The sequence below is a fragment of the Harpegnathos saltator genome, unplaced genomic scaffold (genome assembly GCF_003227715.2).
Source record: "Harpegnathos saltator strain DR-91 unplaced genomic scaffold, Hsal_v8.6 scaffold45, whole genome shotgun sequence".
NCBI classification, from domain to species: domain Eukaryota; kingdom Metazoa; phylum Arthropoda; class Insecta; order Hymenoptera; family Formicidae; genus Harpegnathos; species Harpegnathos saltator.
In genome coordinates, this window is record NW_020230261.1 from 1,934,417 (window position 1) to 1,948,839 (window position 14,423).

Here is a 14,423-nt window from a genome sequence, read left to right on the forward strand (position 1 = left end):
TCTCACTCTCTCCCCCTCCCTCTCTCCCCCTCTCTCCCCCCTCTCTCTCTCTCTCTGTCTCCCTGTCTCCCTTTCTCTCTTGCTCTCTTTCGATATACATAAATCCCATTTTAACCCAATTAATAAGTGGTAATAAATAACAATTGGCCAAAAAAGACCTCGGGAGGTGATCGATCAGTCTACTTTCTTCTTGAAGAAATCCTGGCTGATCACCGCTCGCCAGCAGCATTTCTTGAGCCCGTAAATGATGAGAATCGAGCTCAGCATGTAAAATATCGCGACGTCCAGGCTGTAATAATGCATCACTCCCATGTACCTGAAACGTCGTGCGCAATCAAATCGATTTCTTTCGCGCTCGCGTACGGGTTCGTAATGACAGTAATCATAACAGACATGCATTACCTGGTTGAGCTCTTCAAATGATCGGCTCCACCGTGCTTGGCAACGTGTTCCACCCACCACGTGGCCAATTCTCGGGGCCCGATCGGAAAGTCGCGCAGCAGCGCGCTTCTCTTCTTAGCGGCCTCTCTGTACGAATTATTGCGAGGCGCGGCGACCTTGAGTATACCTTCGCGAAGCGCGCCGATTGATATGCCAGCCAGATCCATCACCAGAGTGTAGCCCAGTTTCTCTGCGTCAGATAAATTCGCCAAGACATCAAGAGCGCCTTTCCGTCCGAAGCGAACGTCTGTAAATCTTTATTCCGCAACTTGACCGTTTCGTTAAGTCGTGAGGGAAAAACGTTTAAAAATCGCGAGTTTCACCGAGAAAACACATTGATTGAACACATTGTTTGAAAGGCGAACGCAACTAATATCAATAGTGTCCTAACCCACGCGCCAAGGTATTCCAAGATCCCGAAAATCAGCGTTTCCATATTCAACGAAAGAGGAACACTCGCGTGTGAACAGCACGTGTCCTCCGTATCTCACATCTACCGTACTCTCTTTCTCTCTCTCTCTCTCTCTCTCTCTCTCTCTCTCTCTCTCTCTCTCTCTCATTTCTCATTTCCCTCATTCTCACTTGATCACGCGATTCCGCGATCGCACTCGCGCGTGCTACGTCCCATTTCCATCGGACTTCGAAAGCGAAGCGCCGGCGTTCGTTCCAAGCGTCGCGCGGTGTCGGTGTACCGTCGAAGGTCGCGGTTCACGGGCCGACGGACAAAATTACCAGCTTGCGCCGCATTGCCATCTTGATCGCAAAAGACAGGTAGAACCAGAGTCGGCGCGCCGTGATAAGCCGCTTCGTGCAGGGATAACAGTCCGCCGTGGGAAACGAAAGCGCGTAGCCTCGGATGGCCGAGCAGCTCCTGCTGTGGCCACCATGCGTCTGTCCTCACGTTCGCCGGCATATCCTTGATCTTGCCACCGTCCCACTTCCAGACGACGTTGTACGGTAGCGTGGAGAAGACCGCCACAAAGATCTGCCGCAGCGCCTCCGGCATTCCGGAAGCTCGCACCGACGTTCCCATCGAGACAAACACGAAGCCTGCAAGTTTATTTAACGTTCCCGCTGCACACGCGCCTTCAATCCCAGATTCTTATTTCATGTTTGCCAAGCGCCCGCGTCAGTCGCCGATCAAACGACGTTGATGTGACGCGACCGCGATTCTTCGTGCCTCGGAGTTATGCTATCCTGAGCGGCAGTTGCTTGTATTTCATCAACGATATCTCATGCGTCTCTTCGACTCGTGCTCGTATCGAATAGAATCGTTCAACTCTCGGCCTCGACGAGATTAACTGCTACGGCTAGTTGCCTGACAGTTTAATGACGATAACTTCAGATCGACGCAACATGAGCTTACGTTGTCTTGGTCTTTTTTATTTATTTTTTTTCTTTTACTATTTCTTGAACATGAGATTGAAAGTAAATCGTTCTCCGATTGAAAACATTACATTTCCCGATGCGGTGAGACACATGAAAGCTTATCGCTCGTTCGGATAGGTTTTGACCGGGTTAAGTCGCAGGCACGTAAAGCAGGGGGAGACAAGAAACGCGCGAGAGGGGACAGGGAAATTCGCACGCGCGAAATTACCACGTTGTAGGAAAGAGTCCAGGTCGGAGCTTAATTGCATCGCCGGCCTACAGTGAAGGCACGCCACGTTCACGACGTTCGACATGTAAGGCACGGAATCTCCTACGCTGTAGTGATTGTTCTGCAGTGTCAAGGGAACCTCTTTCGTCAGACTGTACAGGTCGGGTATTTGGCTACCTGTAAGAGCGAAATAACATCATGGTCATTAAATTACGCGACAGAGCGCCTGGCGATGAATAAATATTCGCGAGTCCGCCTCCGTGGCCTCGTGTTCGTTTTTTTTTTTTCTTTTCTTTTCTTCTCTTTTCTCTTGACATGATGAAGGGTAAAGTTCGGTGATTAGCATGCGATCTTTATGGCGTTGGGAATTTACGTCGAGCCACGAGATGCGTAGTTGACAGCCGCCGCTCACCGAGGTATCTCTGTAGAGTCGGTCGCAGGAAGACCGTAACTGTGAACCAATGCATCAAATTCATTCCAAGTAGGGCCGCCGCGTTTAGGACTCTCTGGAAGAAGGTCATGTCTTGCGTAATCGGCCCGCCGAAGAAAGGTGTCACTGACCATGGCGACGGGTTGCCTTGTTGCGCGATAGATCCGCTGTATAATGCGACCTGCGGGAGATAACGTCGCATCTCTAAAAATACTTGAAAGCCGAGTTTAAAACAAGACAAGCCTGCGGCTCGAAGCGAATCGAGGAAAGCGGTCTCTCCTCGATCTCGGTCGAGAATTCGAAATCGCGTTCGATCATCGCGTATCGAACTCACGACACGTTAGACACGATTGTAGATCGCACGAAGAACAGCCATAAATTATACAGCCGAGTCATGAACTGATAAAAATCAATCAATTACTCAGCCACGGAGCGAGGCTGCATCACGATGACTGATGTGTTCGACTAGTGTTTATCAACCGTATTACGTGAGTCCGTTTAACAGCAGCAGCACGAATCGATCATCGCGTCGCGCCGTCGTAAACGCGGCTGATTACCGTGTTCAGCATTATCGTCGGTATGTTCTCGCCGTGGAGGATCGCCAACAGGCACTCGGGATAAGCACCGTCGAGCACCGCGACGTCCCATCGATGGTGCGGATCGCCGTCCGGTTTTCTCAGGCCGGCTATCGACTTGGCGTCGCGCAGCAGCGAGTCGCACGACTTCCAGGCGTACCTTATGACGTCCCACGGCAAAATCGGGACTTCGTTTCTGAACCGGGCGCCCACCAGGTCCCACTCGGAAGTGAAATTCTCCACGAAGGCCTGCCGTGAAAAAACGCGCGGTTTGAGTCAAACATCCGGATGGATCCGCGGTCGGGCCGATTTCAAGCCCCTTTCGAGCTCCTCGCGCCGCGCCGCGCGCAAGCAACGTAAAACGCTCCACGCGATTGCAAAGTTCCACGAACCGAACTCGCTCGTCCTCGAATATCGTTTCGCAGGGAAATCAACGGGGAAATCGCGGGGGAATAAATGTAACGCCAACGCCGTCGAGCTTGTGTGAGTTTGGAGCTTCTGTTTGGCTTTATTTAGAAAACTGCTGAATGTCCACAGAGTCGCCGAAAGGAGATCTTTTGTGGCGAGAGTTCGCGAACCTTCGCTTCCGAGAGACAAATTTTTGTTTGTCTCTTCTTGTCTTTCCTGTAAAGTTGTATCTTCGACAATACGAGTCCAGACTTTACAGAGCCGCGAGGATTTATCCTTATTTACGCGACTCGTTACGCGCGTGTACGTTCATTAGCGTTCACTGGCGCTTTTTCGTTAGCATATTCATTTATCCTCATTGTTGTCAATTATGGCGATTTGACTTGCATATGGCGATTTCTGAGGGAAGGGTATATGATATAAATTAATTAAAGGGTAAAGATATATATTCTCGATGCTTGAACATATTTCCGACGACGACATCAAAACCCTCGATTCTAATTCCGTCTGCCGGCACCCGTCTGCCGGCAGACGACGATAGTTATTAATATTTAGAGAAGCAAAGAAAGCTAATATTTAGAGATGCAAAGAAGCAGATTGCTTCTAGCAGGCTCAGCGATCAAGAGCGCGGAGAAAATCGCTAAAAAGAAACGGGGCTACGGAGAGCTGCGCAACGGGATGAAGGTGAAGAGCAAACTCTCTCCCCCCTCTCTCTTTCACTCTCGCACGCGCGCGCGCGCGCGCAGGTGTAATAAATTATGATGCGCGTAATGAGATTAATTGTCGGATGACGAGCAACGGGGCAAGCCGGTTAAACGGTAGAAACGGAAACGACGGGCCTCGGTAATTTCGGGGATTGCGGTTTTGCCGGTTGCGAGGGCATGGCGGGGGCCGCATGGTGGTCATAAATCACCTCGAGAACGGACGGCACCAGTTCGTGAAGACCATTATTCGCCGCTGGACCGGAGAAAGCGCTCAGCATCGTGACATTGTGGCCCCGCGACCTCAGGCTCGTACCGAGGGCGATGAAGGGCACCGTGTGGGACTTGGTGCCACCCATGGTGGCCAGCAGGACGTTGTATCCTGTCGCGGCTTCGATCGTCACCAGGGAGATGCCCAAAAGCAGGACAAGCCAATGTGCGACAACGGAAAGGCGCGTCATCCTCGCGAAGAAGGTTTGTTTTCTACTGCTGAAGCGGTGTACACTTTCGGAACTTGCAAAGAGACAAGTATACAGTGGAGACGTTTTATTGAGAAAGAAAAGGAAGACAGGATCAGTGGTGCGATTCTTTAATTCGTTATTGGAGTTAACGACACTTTCGTTATCGTTGCGCAGTTTTTGTATACCGTAGAAATTCGTATACAAAAGCCTTCTTCCCGTAGCCCCGTTTCTTTTTAGCGATTTTCTCCGGTATACAAAAGCTTTTACGGTATTTGTATACCGTTGAAAAGCTGCGCAACGATAACGAAACTGTCGTTAACTCCAATAACGAGTTAAAGAATCGCGCTACACGGGCTGTATTCCGTATTCGCGTACCGATAGTTGTCGGTGTCGTTAGCAGTATAGTTTAAAAAAAAAAAGAAAAAAAAGCCCCAAGTACACGCGTAGCGTTGGTTTCGCAAATATAGATTTAAAAAAATGTTATAAAAAAATAAGGACCAGGAAGATAATATGGGATGTTATATTTTAACTTCCCAAAAATTATTTCATTGCATGGAAAACAATATTCAGGAAGAGTTATTGATGCAAGTTTGTACAAAAAATGTTACTTTTTAATCTATTTGAAAAAAAAAGTAATGAAATCAAAAAGTTAGGCCAACTGATAATGCGAAAATATGTTGTACAAGACATGAACAACGAAGCAACGAAAGCAAATAAAACAATAAAACAATAAAACAAAATAATAAAACAATGAAAAGTAAAAGATAAAATTTAGACAAAAACACTGCCTGTAGTGCCATCCAACGGAGGAAGGTATGTAACTGGACATTTTTTGGACGACGTTTCTTAATCGTGAGAAATTTGCGATTCAAACTTTATAGTAAAAATTCTCGACTTACAGTGCACATAGGAAAAAAATAAAGAAAGTTTTGTTATGTAAGTCGACCTTAAGGAATCGGTTGAACTTACTTAGAACTCAATGAGATTAGCCGTTTGGACGGTACGATAATCTTGCCTCCGATCAACTAGGTGCTTTTCGTAAAGAGACACGGTCGGTCTCGAGGCCCGTGCGCGTCGCTTGGCTCTCGCACTTAATGCGAGACACACCGTACTTGTTTGTTATATGAGAAACCTGCGTAATGCTGCTAATGACACCTGCGCAATGCCGCTAAGGACACCGACAACTGTCGATATGCAGGAATACGGAATACAGCCCCAGTGGCGCGATACTTTAACTCATTATTGGAGTTAACGATAGTTTTGTTATCGTTACGCAGCTTATCTACGATATATAAAAGAATGCAGCCAGGCCAGCGATAGGAAACAAACCTGATGTCGCCACTCATCGGTCGCCACCGGCGGGAAAGTTCACACCTCTGGTTCACCTCTCTGATTTATATCCGGTGGTCCTTCCTCGAGGTCTCGTTGTTTGCACATAAATGATGATGACCCTTCAATGGAGAAGGACAATCGTTCGGCAGTCTGGCGTCATTTTCTCACCATGGACAATTCTCGTCACGCTCGATCGGCCTGCTTTCGTCACGAGAGCTCTTTGTGCATCGACGAAGCGAGAAACGCGGGAAACGCGGGAAACTCTTCGGGCCCGTTTCCGGTCGGATAACCGGGATGACGACGGGGAGTCTGGCCCTCACGCTCCAGTTCGCTGGATCCAGCCAGCACCGATGGGATCAGATCGTCCTCCTGCGAGAGCGCGTCGCACGTTGCTGGTCGGCCACGAGTCTGCAACTGCGAGAGAGGCTCGTTCGCATCCCTCCGTGTGTTCTCTACGTTTCGGGAATTGCGTCTTGCGAAAGAGCTATAATTGAGACGTAGGACCAGCGGATTCTGTAAGTCCGCCCCGCGTTTGTTTCGTCACACGGTCGCTTTAGAAGAACAAGAAGAAGAGCGAGCCAGACTCATTGTCATTCTAATGGCCGTCCGAAAAGAAGAAGGCCCGCAGCCGGTATTTCAATATCCAGGACCAATCGCGGGCCGCGAGCGATCGATGTTCACACCTCGTGTTACGCTTCCGTAGCTTTCAATTGACATTTGTTTTCGGCGAACGATGCTTCAAAGGAGTCGTCTCCTTGCTCGCCGCGAATTCGGTCGAGTTTATTTGTCAAAGCAGTGAAATATTTCGTAGCGACCGAACGAGATAGTGCCACGGCGAACGGACCTTCCAGTCTTTTGATCTTTTGATCTGCGAGCAAAGAGCTGAGCGCAAATAATTTCGTCTGGTCTCTTTTTAAAGAGACGATACGAGAAGATACGAATCTGGCGATGTCGTCTTATGAAACGATACAAATGGCCTTGATCAAATGCGCCCTGTTTTCGGTACTTTTCCACGCGAACGAGTTTCTATCAGTCCTCCCGAGAATTACACGTCTATGTACGCAACGAGCGATTGAACGGGTTTTGTTTCGACATTTCTTCTGGTAAGACTGAGAGTGTCTTAGACACGGCAGAGAAACTCCATGGAACTCGAAAGAGAGAAACACGAAACTTTACTACACCTTTGCACTTAATTTTACGCAATGACGTCGGTGACAACGGCGATCGTTAACTAACCGCTAAATGCAAGTGGAAATTGCCGTTCTTATCAGGTGACGTTACTAACTTTGCGTATAATTATTTCTCGCGAATTTGAAATATCAAGTCGTGTTCACGTCTCTTCGGAGGAAAAAGTCTAAATAAGGTCAATGAACACGGATGACTTGAGATCTCCTCGCTTCCACGGAAACGGAGAACGTCGCAAGATTTCCATCGGGGAAATTTCGTCGTCGATCCCTCTTTATCAGCGGTTTTTCATGTATGTTTTTCATGCGTACCATCGATGCTGAGAGAGAGAGAGAGAGAGAGAGAGAGAGAGAGAGAGAGAGAGAGAGAGAGAGAAAGAGAGAGACGACTTCGCAAAGTATCCGAATGTAAGTGTTCGTAGAATCCTTTCGCTCCTAATAACTCTCAAGCATTCTTACTCAGCGCGCTCTCGTTTATCTTCTTCGAATCTATTCTTCCGACGAGCAATTCCCGCTCAGGTACCGCGACTTCTTTCCGTCCGCGACACTCATCGGAGAGGAGGGAAGGAGAAGAATAGTCCCCAAGAAACGCCCGCGACGCAGTTCAAACCACCTTCCACCCGCAAGGATCTCCCGCGACGTCGCGTGTCGAAATTCGAACGCCACCAGGGCCGCCTGTCATTTTCACTCGAGCATTTTTCCCTTTCTCCTACGGCCGACTGAAGATCTCTTGATCTTGCCTTCTTGCTGCTGACCCTCTTTACCAGTTCGCGACTTTCGTCGGGAATATCGCACGCCAGTCCGCGCGCTGATGTTTGCACCGTGCCGTGTAAGTACGCGCCGGCGACTTTCACTAATAACGCTTGCTTCATACACACGATCACCTGTCGCGCTAATTCGATCTCGAGAGGATCGCTGCCGCTTCCTGCGTCAGGTTTCTCGCGCCATCGGGAAACTCGTCCGCGTACGGCTCTTCGAGCCTCGTATCATTGCCGGCGGCACGGATGCGGCACGGTCGCGCAGCATAACGCGCGCGAACGAGTCGTCTGAAGCTGAATTTGAAATCGGGAGGAGGAGGAGGAGGAGGAGGAGGAGCGCGCCGCCAATTTCCGTCGTATCTTTATGAGCGTCTATTCGATTTTTGCTAACGCAGCTTTTACTCTATAGCTTTGTCGTTCCTCGTTACTTGGACTTTCCTCAGCATCGGAATCTTGCCGTCTGTGATCATTCAGTCGTTGAAGCTCTTGGCGTTGGCGTCTCGCGAGACTCTCCACTCGCGAGCGAGCGACACGAGCGCAAATAATTTCTCCGGTGGATTCCTCAGTCGATTCTTCCTCCTACTAATCGAGTTATCGGTCCCAATAATTGAACGTCCGCTGTAAGTCAACCGCGACGGCACGGAAACTCTCGACCAAGTACAGCGACGAGTAAGTCTCTGCTCTTTCGTGTATTCCGGAGGTGCTTTTAGTCGGCAAACAAGTCCAAACTTTATTAGAACTCGACTGTTGTTCGTCGATATCTGTCTCTTCTCTTGGGTAGAGCAGCTGCCTATATCATTCCGACGTCGGCGAATTTTCGTAGCACATAATTGGCGAAGAATAATATCCCCGGGTCTCTCGTTCTCGCGCAGGGTATCGATACAGCTATCTCGGAAGAGATATCGGAAAACGAAGCGCGGAAACCTCGGAATCAGTTGCGGCGAGCTGCTCGCTCGCCAAGCTCGCGTATCGCCGAGCGTGAAAGTTTGACTGGCCAGCAGCAGCTTTAATGATCAGCTGAGCTCCGGAGAGAGAGTTTTGCCTCCCACCAAGACGCTCATCGTCGGTCGTGCGCTTGAAGATGCTTGGTGTTTCCAAACCTGGGCGCACCTGCACTTCGAAGAGAAGATTTCGTTGTTCCAGCGAGCGTTTCGTCGACTCCGAGGAAATGTATAATCGCGCACGACCAGCGAGGTTTTTTTAATCATCATCGAGTCGGAGAGGCGAGAGAGAACGTGATTCCTGAGAGAAGGCAGGTCTCCTTCATAATCCCACATCTGTCTTTCCCGATCTGCTGAGAAAGAGGCTCGCTTTTCTTTTCGTTTATTTGGAAGTTAACGATCGACTCACCTGAGCTTACCAGAGCGATACTATCGCGGGCACCTTCGCCGTTCGCTCGCGCCGATTGTATACTCACATCTAACCGGATAATTTACTATCGTGCCGAGCACACATCCTCCTTATACAGGTATCCTTACAGGTATGTATACACTGAGCGAACGAACATCGAATTTCTGTTTCTTGATATGTCTCCTCATGAACGAGTCGGAAACGAGTCAAACGCTGACGAACATTCAGTTGGTACTTACTCTGCATATTTGTCGAATTTATCATTCGTTGTTAGTAGAAGTAGTAGAATAGTAGGTTCTAACCCTGAAAACTGAGCTGAGTCAACATCACCATCAAGATGCACGTGTAGTCCTTGACCTTCACTCTCCCCTCCTCCATTACTCGTGGTTACTCGCTATACCTAATTAGCATGTCTATTTTACTGATATGCAAGGTAGATAATTTTTGTTAGGCTGGCAAGAAAATTTTTTTTTATGCAAGTCAAAAGCGATTTTTTCATACAAAGTAGAAACATTGCGGATTGCACATTAATCACTGCTCTCTTTACCTTTATTTCGCGCAATAAATCAATGTTGCATCCTGCGTGAGTATTTTTGACCGAGTACTCAATCAGAACCACAATGTTGATTCGACGTCGATGAGAGTTAAATTAACGTTGATTCAATGGTTCATCGATCATTTTAACGGCAAATCAACGTCGAATCAACGTTATGGTTCTGATTGGGGATAGTCGTGCTAGCGTTTTAGGTTAAAACCCGCCTTATACTCGTATTGTTGTTCGCTATTTGTCCACTTAGTGTACACGTACCTTTTGAGAGCGATGCTTCATCGTTTTCACTCGCGTATGCGCCGATCAAAGTTGAGGTTTAACGCGACAGGACGCGGTTAATGGCTGTCGATCTGCCTATTGTTCAGAAGCGAAGCGCGCGCGTCCTCAGATTAATTATAATTTATCGTTTTATCGCGAGACGCAGCAGAAAATCGTGCCACGACAACTCGCAATTTTATTTTTTATTTGACGCACTTGCAACCTCTGGACTCGTGAGAGAGTAATTGCAGCTGTTACAACATGTATGCGATGTGCTTTTTCTATTACGCTTTCGCTCGTATCTGAAATGCACTACTTATATCGGTCGATCCTTCAGGATAGACAAAGTCTTCACACGTATATACGCGCGCGCGCGTACGCATACCTGTTGCTTTGTCGGTCAGCTGTCGCTTTTTTTGGAGGGCAGATTATGACGCGGTATCGAGGTAGGTTACAAGGAGAATCTCATGAGCGGGAACGAAATGAGTGCTCAAGGAATCAGGACAGATTTCACTGGTTCGATTATAACGTACCGTTATGTCTTGTCCGCGCGAATTCTTACCGAGAAGGCGGATATCGTTCGTCCGATCCGGGTAGAATTAAAAAAGAATTTTTTTAGAAGGTGAAACGTCAGTCTTGAGGTCGATGTCGTGCGGTCGATTCTTTAATGATGCACGGCGTCATTACAACCGGCGTTTAATGACATACGTTGTTGGTCGCTCTTTAATAAATATGTGTTCGTTATCGACTCACTTTTTCATTATTATCATGCAGATTGTTTTTTGATAATTATTCGTTTCAAGTTGATGTAAGGACTTATTTTTTTTTAATAAAATTCATTAAATTTTACTCGCGCTTCGACGATTAATTAGTGTCACAGTGGAAGCTCTTTCTACGAAAAGAAAAGAAAAAAACTGTCCGCCATCACGTTCGCAATCGCCCCGAACGTTCAGTCGACGTTGAAGAGCAGCGGCCGCAGAAATCGCAAGGAGCGGGTTTTTTCGGCTGCGTTTTTCATCGCGCGACCGAATCAGCCGCGGGAGATATGGAGCGTCTTTTCGATCGAGGCAACTTTCTAAAATATCCGTCTCCTCGGGGCCGCGGGAAGAGTGCCCGGGGAAGACTGTAAAAAAATGTTTATCCAGGCTGCTGTACGACCGCGATCCCTCGCGCAATGTTGCTTCGTGCGTCGAGAGACTTTATTACCCGGCGATTTGTGCGAATAATCGGAGCGGGCGGGGCTTTACGGCGAGCGGACGCAAGAAACTTTTTCCGGATCCGCGTTCAAACGCGGATTATTATTATCATCGGTCGTGTGGTAAACCGCGACGTGACTTTTGTCTGTGATCCGTGTCACCGCGAAAAACGCGCCGCCACGCGATTAGGTAACGCGCGAGCCGAAGAACTTTCCCTCGCATCGATCGAATTTTTCCGCGAAGTTGACAATTCGTATCGATCGAGATTCCCGAGCGAGTCGACGACTCCGTGTCGATCGGCACTTCCAGACGGTCGGCGATTTCGCCGATCGATTGAATTTCCAGCGAGTTGGCGATTCAGCCTGTCGATCGACATTTCCAACAAGCTGAATAACTCATCCGCGCAAAGTGGCAGAATACACATCATCTCTCGTGCGAGCGCATATCATGAATAATGATACTCGTTCCGGTGTTAGTATTAACGATCCCGCGCGAATCCTGAGAAATTTATAGATGACTGCGTTCTCCGCCATCGCCGCCGCCGCCGCCGCCGCCGCGTGCTTCGTTACGGTATGCTCGCGCAGATGCCGTTTTCAAAAACGGGTTTGTTCCGCAGCGCGGTTACGGCCGCTCGTATTTGGGTCTGTGATATCCGGTCTCGCGTGTGATTTTCTCGTTTCTCAGGTCGCCCCGACTTTTCGGCGCTCGCCGTAGAAAGCTCGCTTCGTCGCTCCTCCGGGCTGTTAACGTGTTAGCGAATTCCTCCGCGTGCGTCTCATTGCGTGCGTGCCCGATCGAGGGGTCTACGGTGAGCGCATACCGAGGCGACGTCGATCAAAAATTAACTTTTCCCCTTTCGTGATTCCCCACGGGTCGACGGAGACCGAGGTGCGTAAGAGCGATTGCATCGCGCGCGTGCAGTCGCCGGGTTTGCTCAGTTGAGCAAATGAGGCGGTCAGACGAGCCGACTGAGACTGAGAAACGAAACGGGAATATATAGGAGGAACGAATTGTGTCACCTTGTTGTGTAAGCCCGGTTGTGTTAATTGCATTTTTCTAATTGGCTTACGTAAAATGCCGCTGGCTGGTATTTTCCGTGATATCGATAATTTCAGTCAAATGTTTCATCTCTTCTCATCGGTGTGCTTCACCTATCGGCGATACGAAGACGACGTTATATTCTTCGGTCTCGAGATTCGTCCCTCTGATCCCAGAATTCAGTCGGCTAAGGGGGTGTACGCGATTAGCAAGCGCCTCCTTGACGTCGGCGGCAAGCAAAATCCGCCGGGGTGTTGTTGCCAATCGACGAGTTCCGAGTCTCATAATGAGAGGCGGCGGGTTAAACCAATACTTTCAGCTCGACCAAGCGAGACTTTGTGGATACTCTGACGGAAGACTGGCTATTGTATTTCGCGAGAAGAAAAGCCATTAATGTCGTCGGCGACTCATTCGCGACGCTGGATCACTTAGAGCGCAGCGCGATCACGCCGCGCATCCAACGAGACCGTTTTCGATGGACGTAACTTTTCGGCGATTCTCCTCACAACGCGCGCGCGGTCGCTCGTCGCTTCTCGCCGCTCGTGACCGCAGAGAGATGCTTTGTATTCCGGCTGATGTTCGCCCATAACGCCGCTTCTGTAATACCGGCGGGATTCTGCAACGCGCGCCGCCGCGCCGCCGCTGCCGTGCGACGAGCGCGAATATCGACGAAAATAAATTACGTAAAATGTCGCACGGACAAAGTAAGATAAAGTAAAAGCGAGCGAATTAAGGACACCGAGGACGGCGTTGGATCGGAACGCGTCGATGAACCGACGCGTTCACAACTTTCACGAGTTACGTTAATATGTGTCACTCTTTAGACGCCCGAGTTGAACATTTTATATCGACGTTATGGTATCAACGTTTCTCTCTCCCTCTTTCTCGATTCATGGCCGACACGCACGCGCGCGCTTTCGCGTGAGCAGCAGCAGTCGCATGATTGGTATTAGTTAGTGGTCCGTCATCACGTTCGGCTGATTTGACTCCTTAATTGGCAAAATTAAATTGGCGATTCTAGGACGCGCGTGCTGTACCTCGCTACCTTCACCTTGCGCGCGCTATATCGAGCCTTCGCAGCCGCCTTCGATCTCCGACCGAGTGATCGTATATTACGCATATCAAGCAGCAACATAAAAACGTGACAGTGACATAAAGGTGTCCGTATAATCGAGCATGCCAAGCCGGTCGTTAGTTTGTAGTTGCGAGTGATTGAACTCGACAGTTCCATCCTGGGCATCCTTTGCAGCGAGTGCGCTCGGACACGCGCGCGTTAAATCTGTAATTTTATATTTTCGCAAGTGCTCCGCCGTGCTTCTCGAGCACTCATGCAGCATTTCACGCACTGGCCGAAATCGCGTCTGCTAATCTCGATTTATATCTTCACATTCCCCTCAACGTCTTAATCTTCGAGCTCGCCGTTCTCCTGCAATGCTGCGAATCCTGCTTCCTTGCCGATTTACCGAAAACCCAACTCGCCGTTATCCTAAATTATCCGGAGGAGTTATCCTGGTGCATCGGGAGGTAGAGGTATATAATTAAATTAGCTACGACTGAAGGCAGGGAGAATCGCTCGTTTAATAAATATTCACTCGAGTTACACAAGCGCATTAAGCAAGAGGTCGGAATATTCTACGATAAGAGGGAGAGCCGAGAGAGAACGCGACGTGCGGTCTGTCGAAGATAGGCGTATAATTTTCACGGGACGCTCTCTCGTCGAGTTTCAAGCGCGGAAAACGCGCGGTTTCGCGGAATTGCAGTTGCCTCGCGGGGTCACATTGCATGAACGAGCAGCTCGCAGAAGTAACAAAGCTAATAGCGGCATCTCGCGAAAGTAAACAGCGACGTGATGGGATTATATATCTCGCTGTAATCGTCACAAGCGCAGCAATTACGGTAGCCTCGAATCGATAATCATGTTTTCCGTTTCAGTTTTCTGATATCCATCGCGTAATTGCTGAGATTGAGGGAGCGCTAATTGATTGAGCGAGCGATGTTGCAGCTCGCACGCGGGAACGGAGACTACATTACGCTGTGAATCGCTTCTCTCTGGGGAGCTGGTCTCTCACCGTTTCAATAATTTGCGCGCATCGCGCATTACACTCATCGTATTCCCACGTGTATTTTCATTATCTTTTATAACC

The 14,423-nt window shown here is 48.9% G+C and overlaps 1 protein-coding gene across 1 annotated transcript; it reads right to left on the bottom strand.

Annotated features, from left to right (window-relative positions):
- Positions 1 to 41: 41 nt before the first annotated feature.
- Positions 42 to 9,165, bottom strand: LOC105185712 (UDP-glucuronosyltransferase 2C1). The gene is made up of 9 exons (XM_011145408.3): positions 7,589 to 9,165; positions 5,943 to 6,359; positions 4,365 to 4,665; positions 3,026 to 3,292; positions 2,451 to 2,649; positions 2,039 to 2,215; positions 1,174 to 1,491; positions 403 to 631; positions 42 to 316 (listed from the first exon to the last, which is right to left on the bottom strand). The coding sequence occupies exons 2-9, from the start codon at positions 5,957 to 5,959 to the stop codon at positions 175 to 177; spliced, it is 1,650 nt and encodes a 549-aa protein (XP_011143710.2). The 5' UTR covers positions 5,960 to 6,359; positions 7,589 to 9,165; the 3' UTR covers positions 42 to 174.
- Positions 9,166 to 14,423: the final 5,258 nt, after the last annotated feature.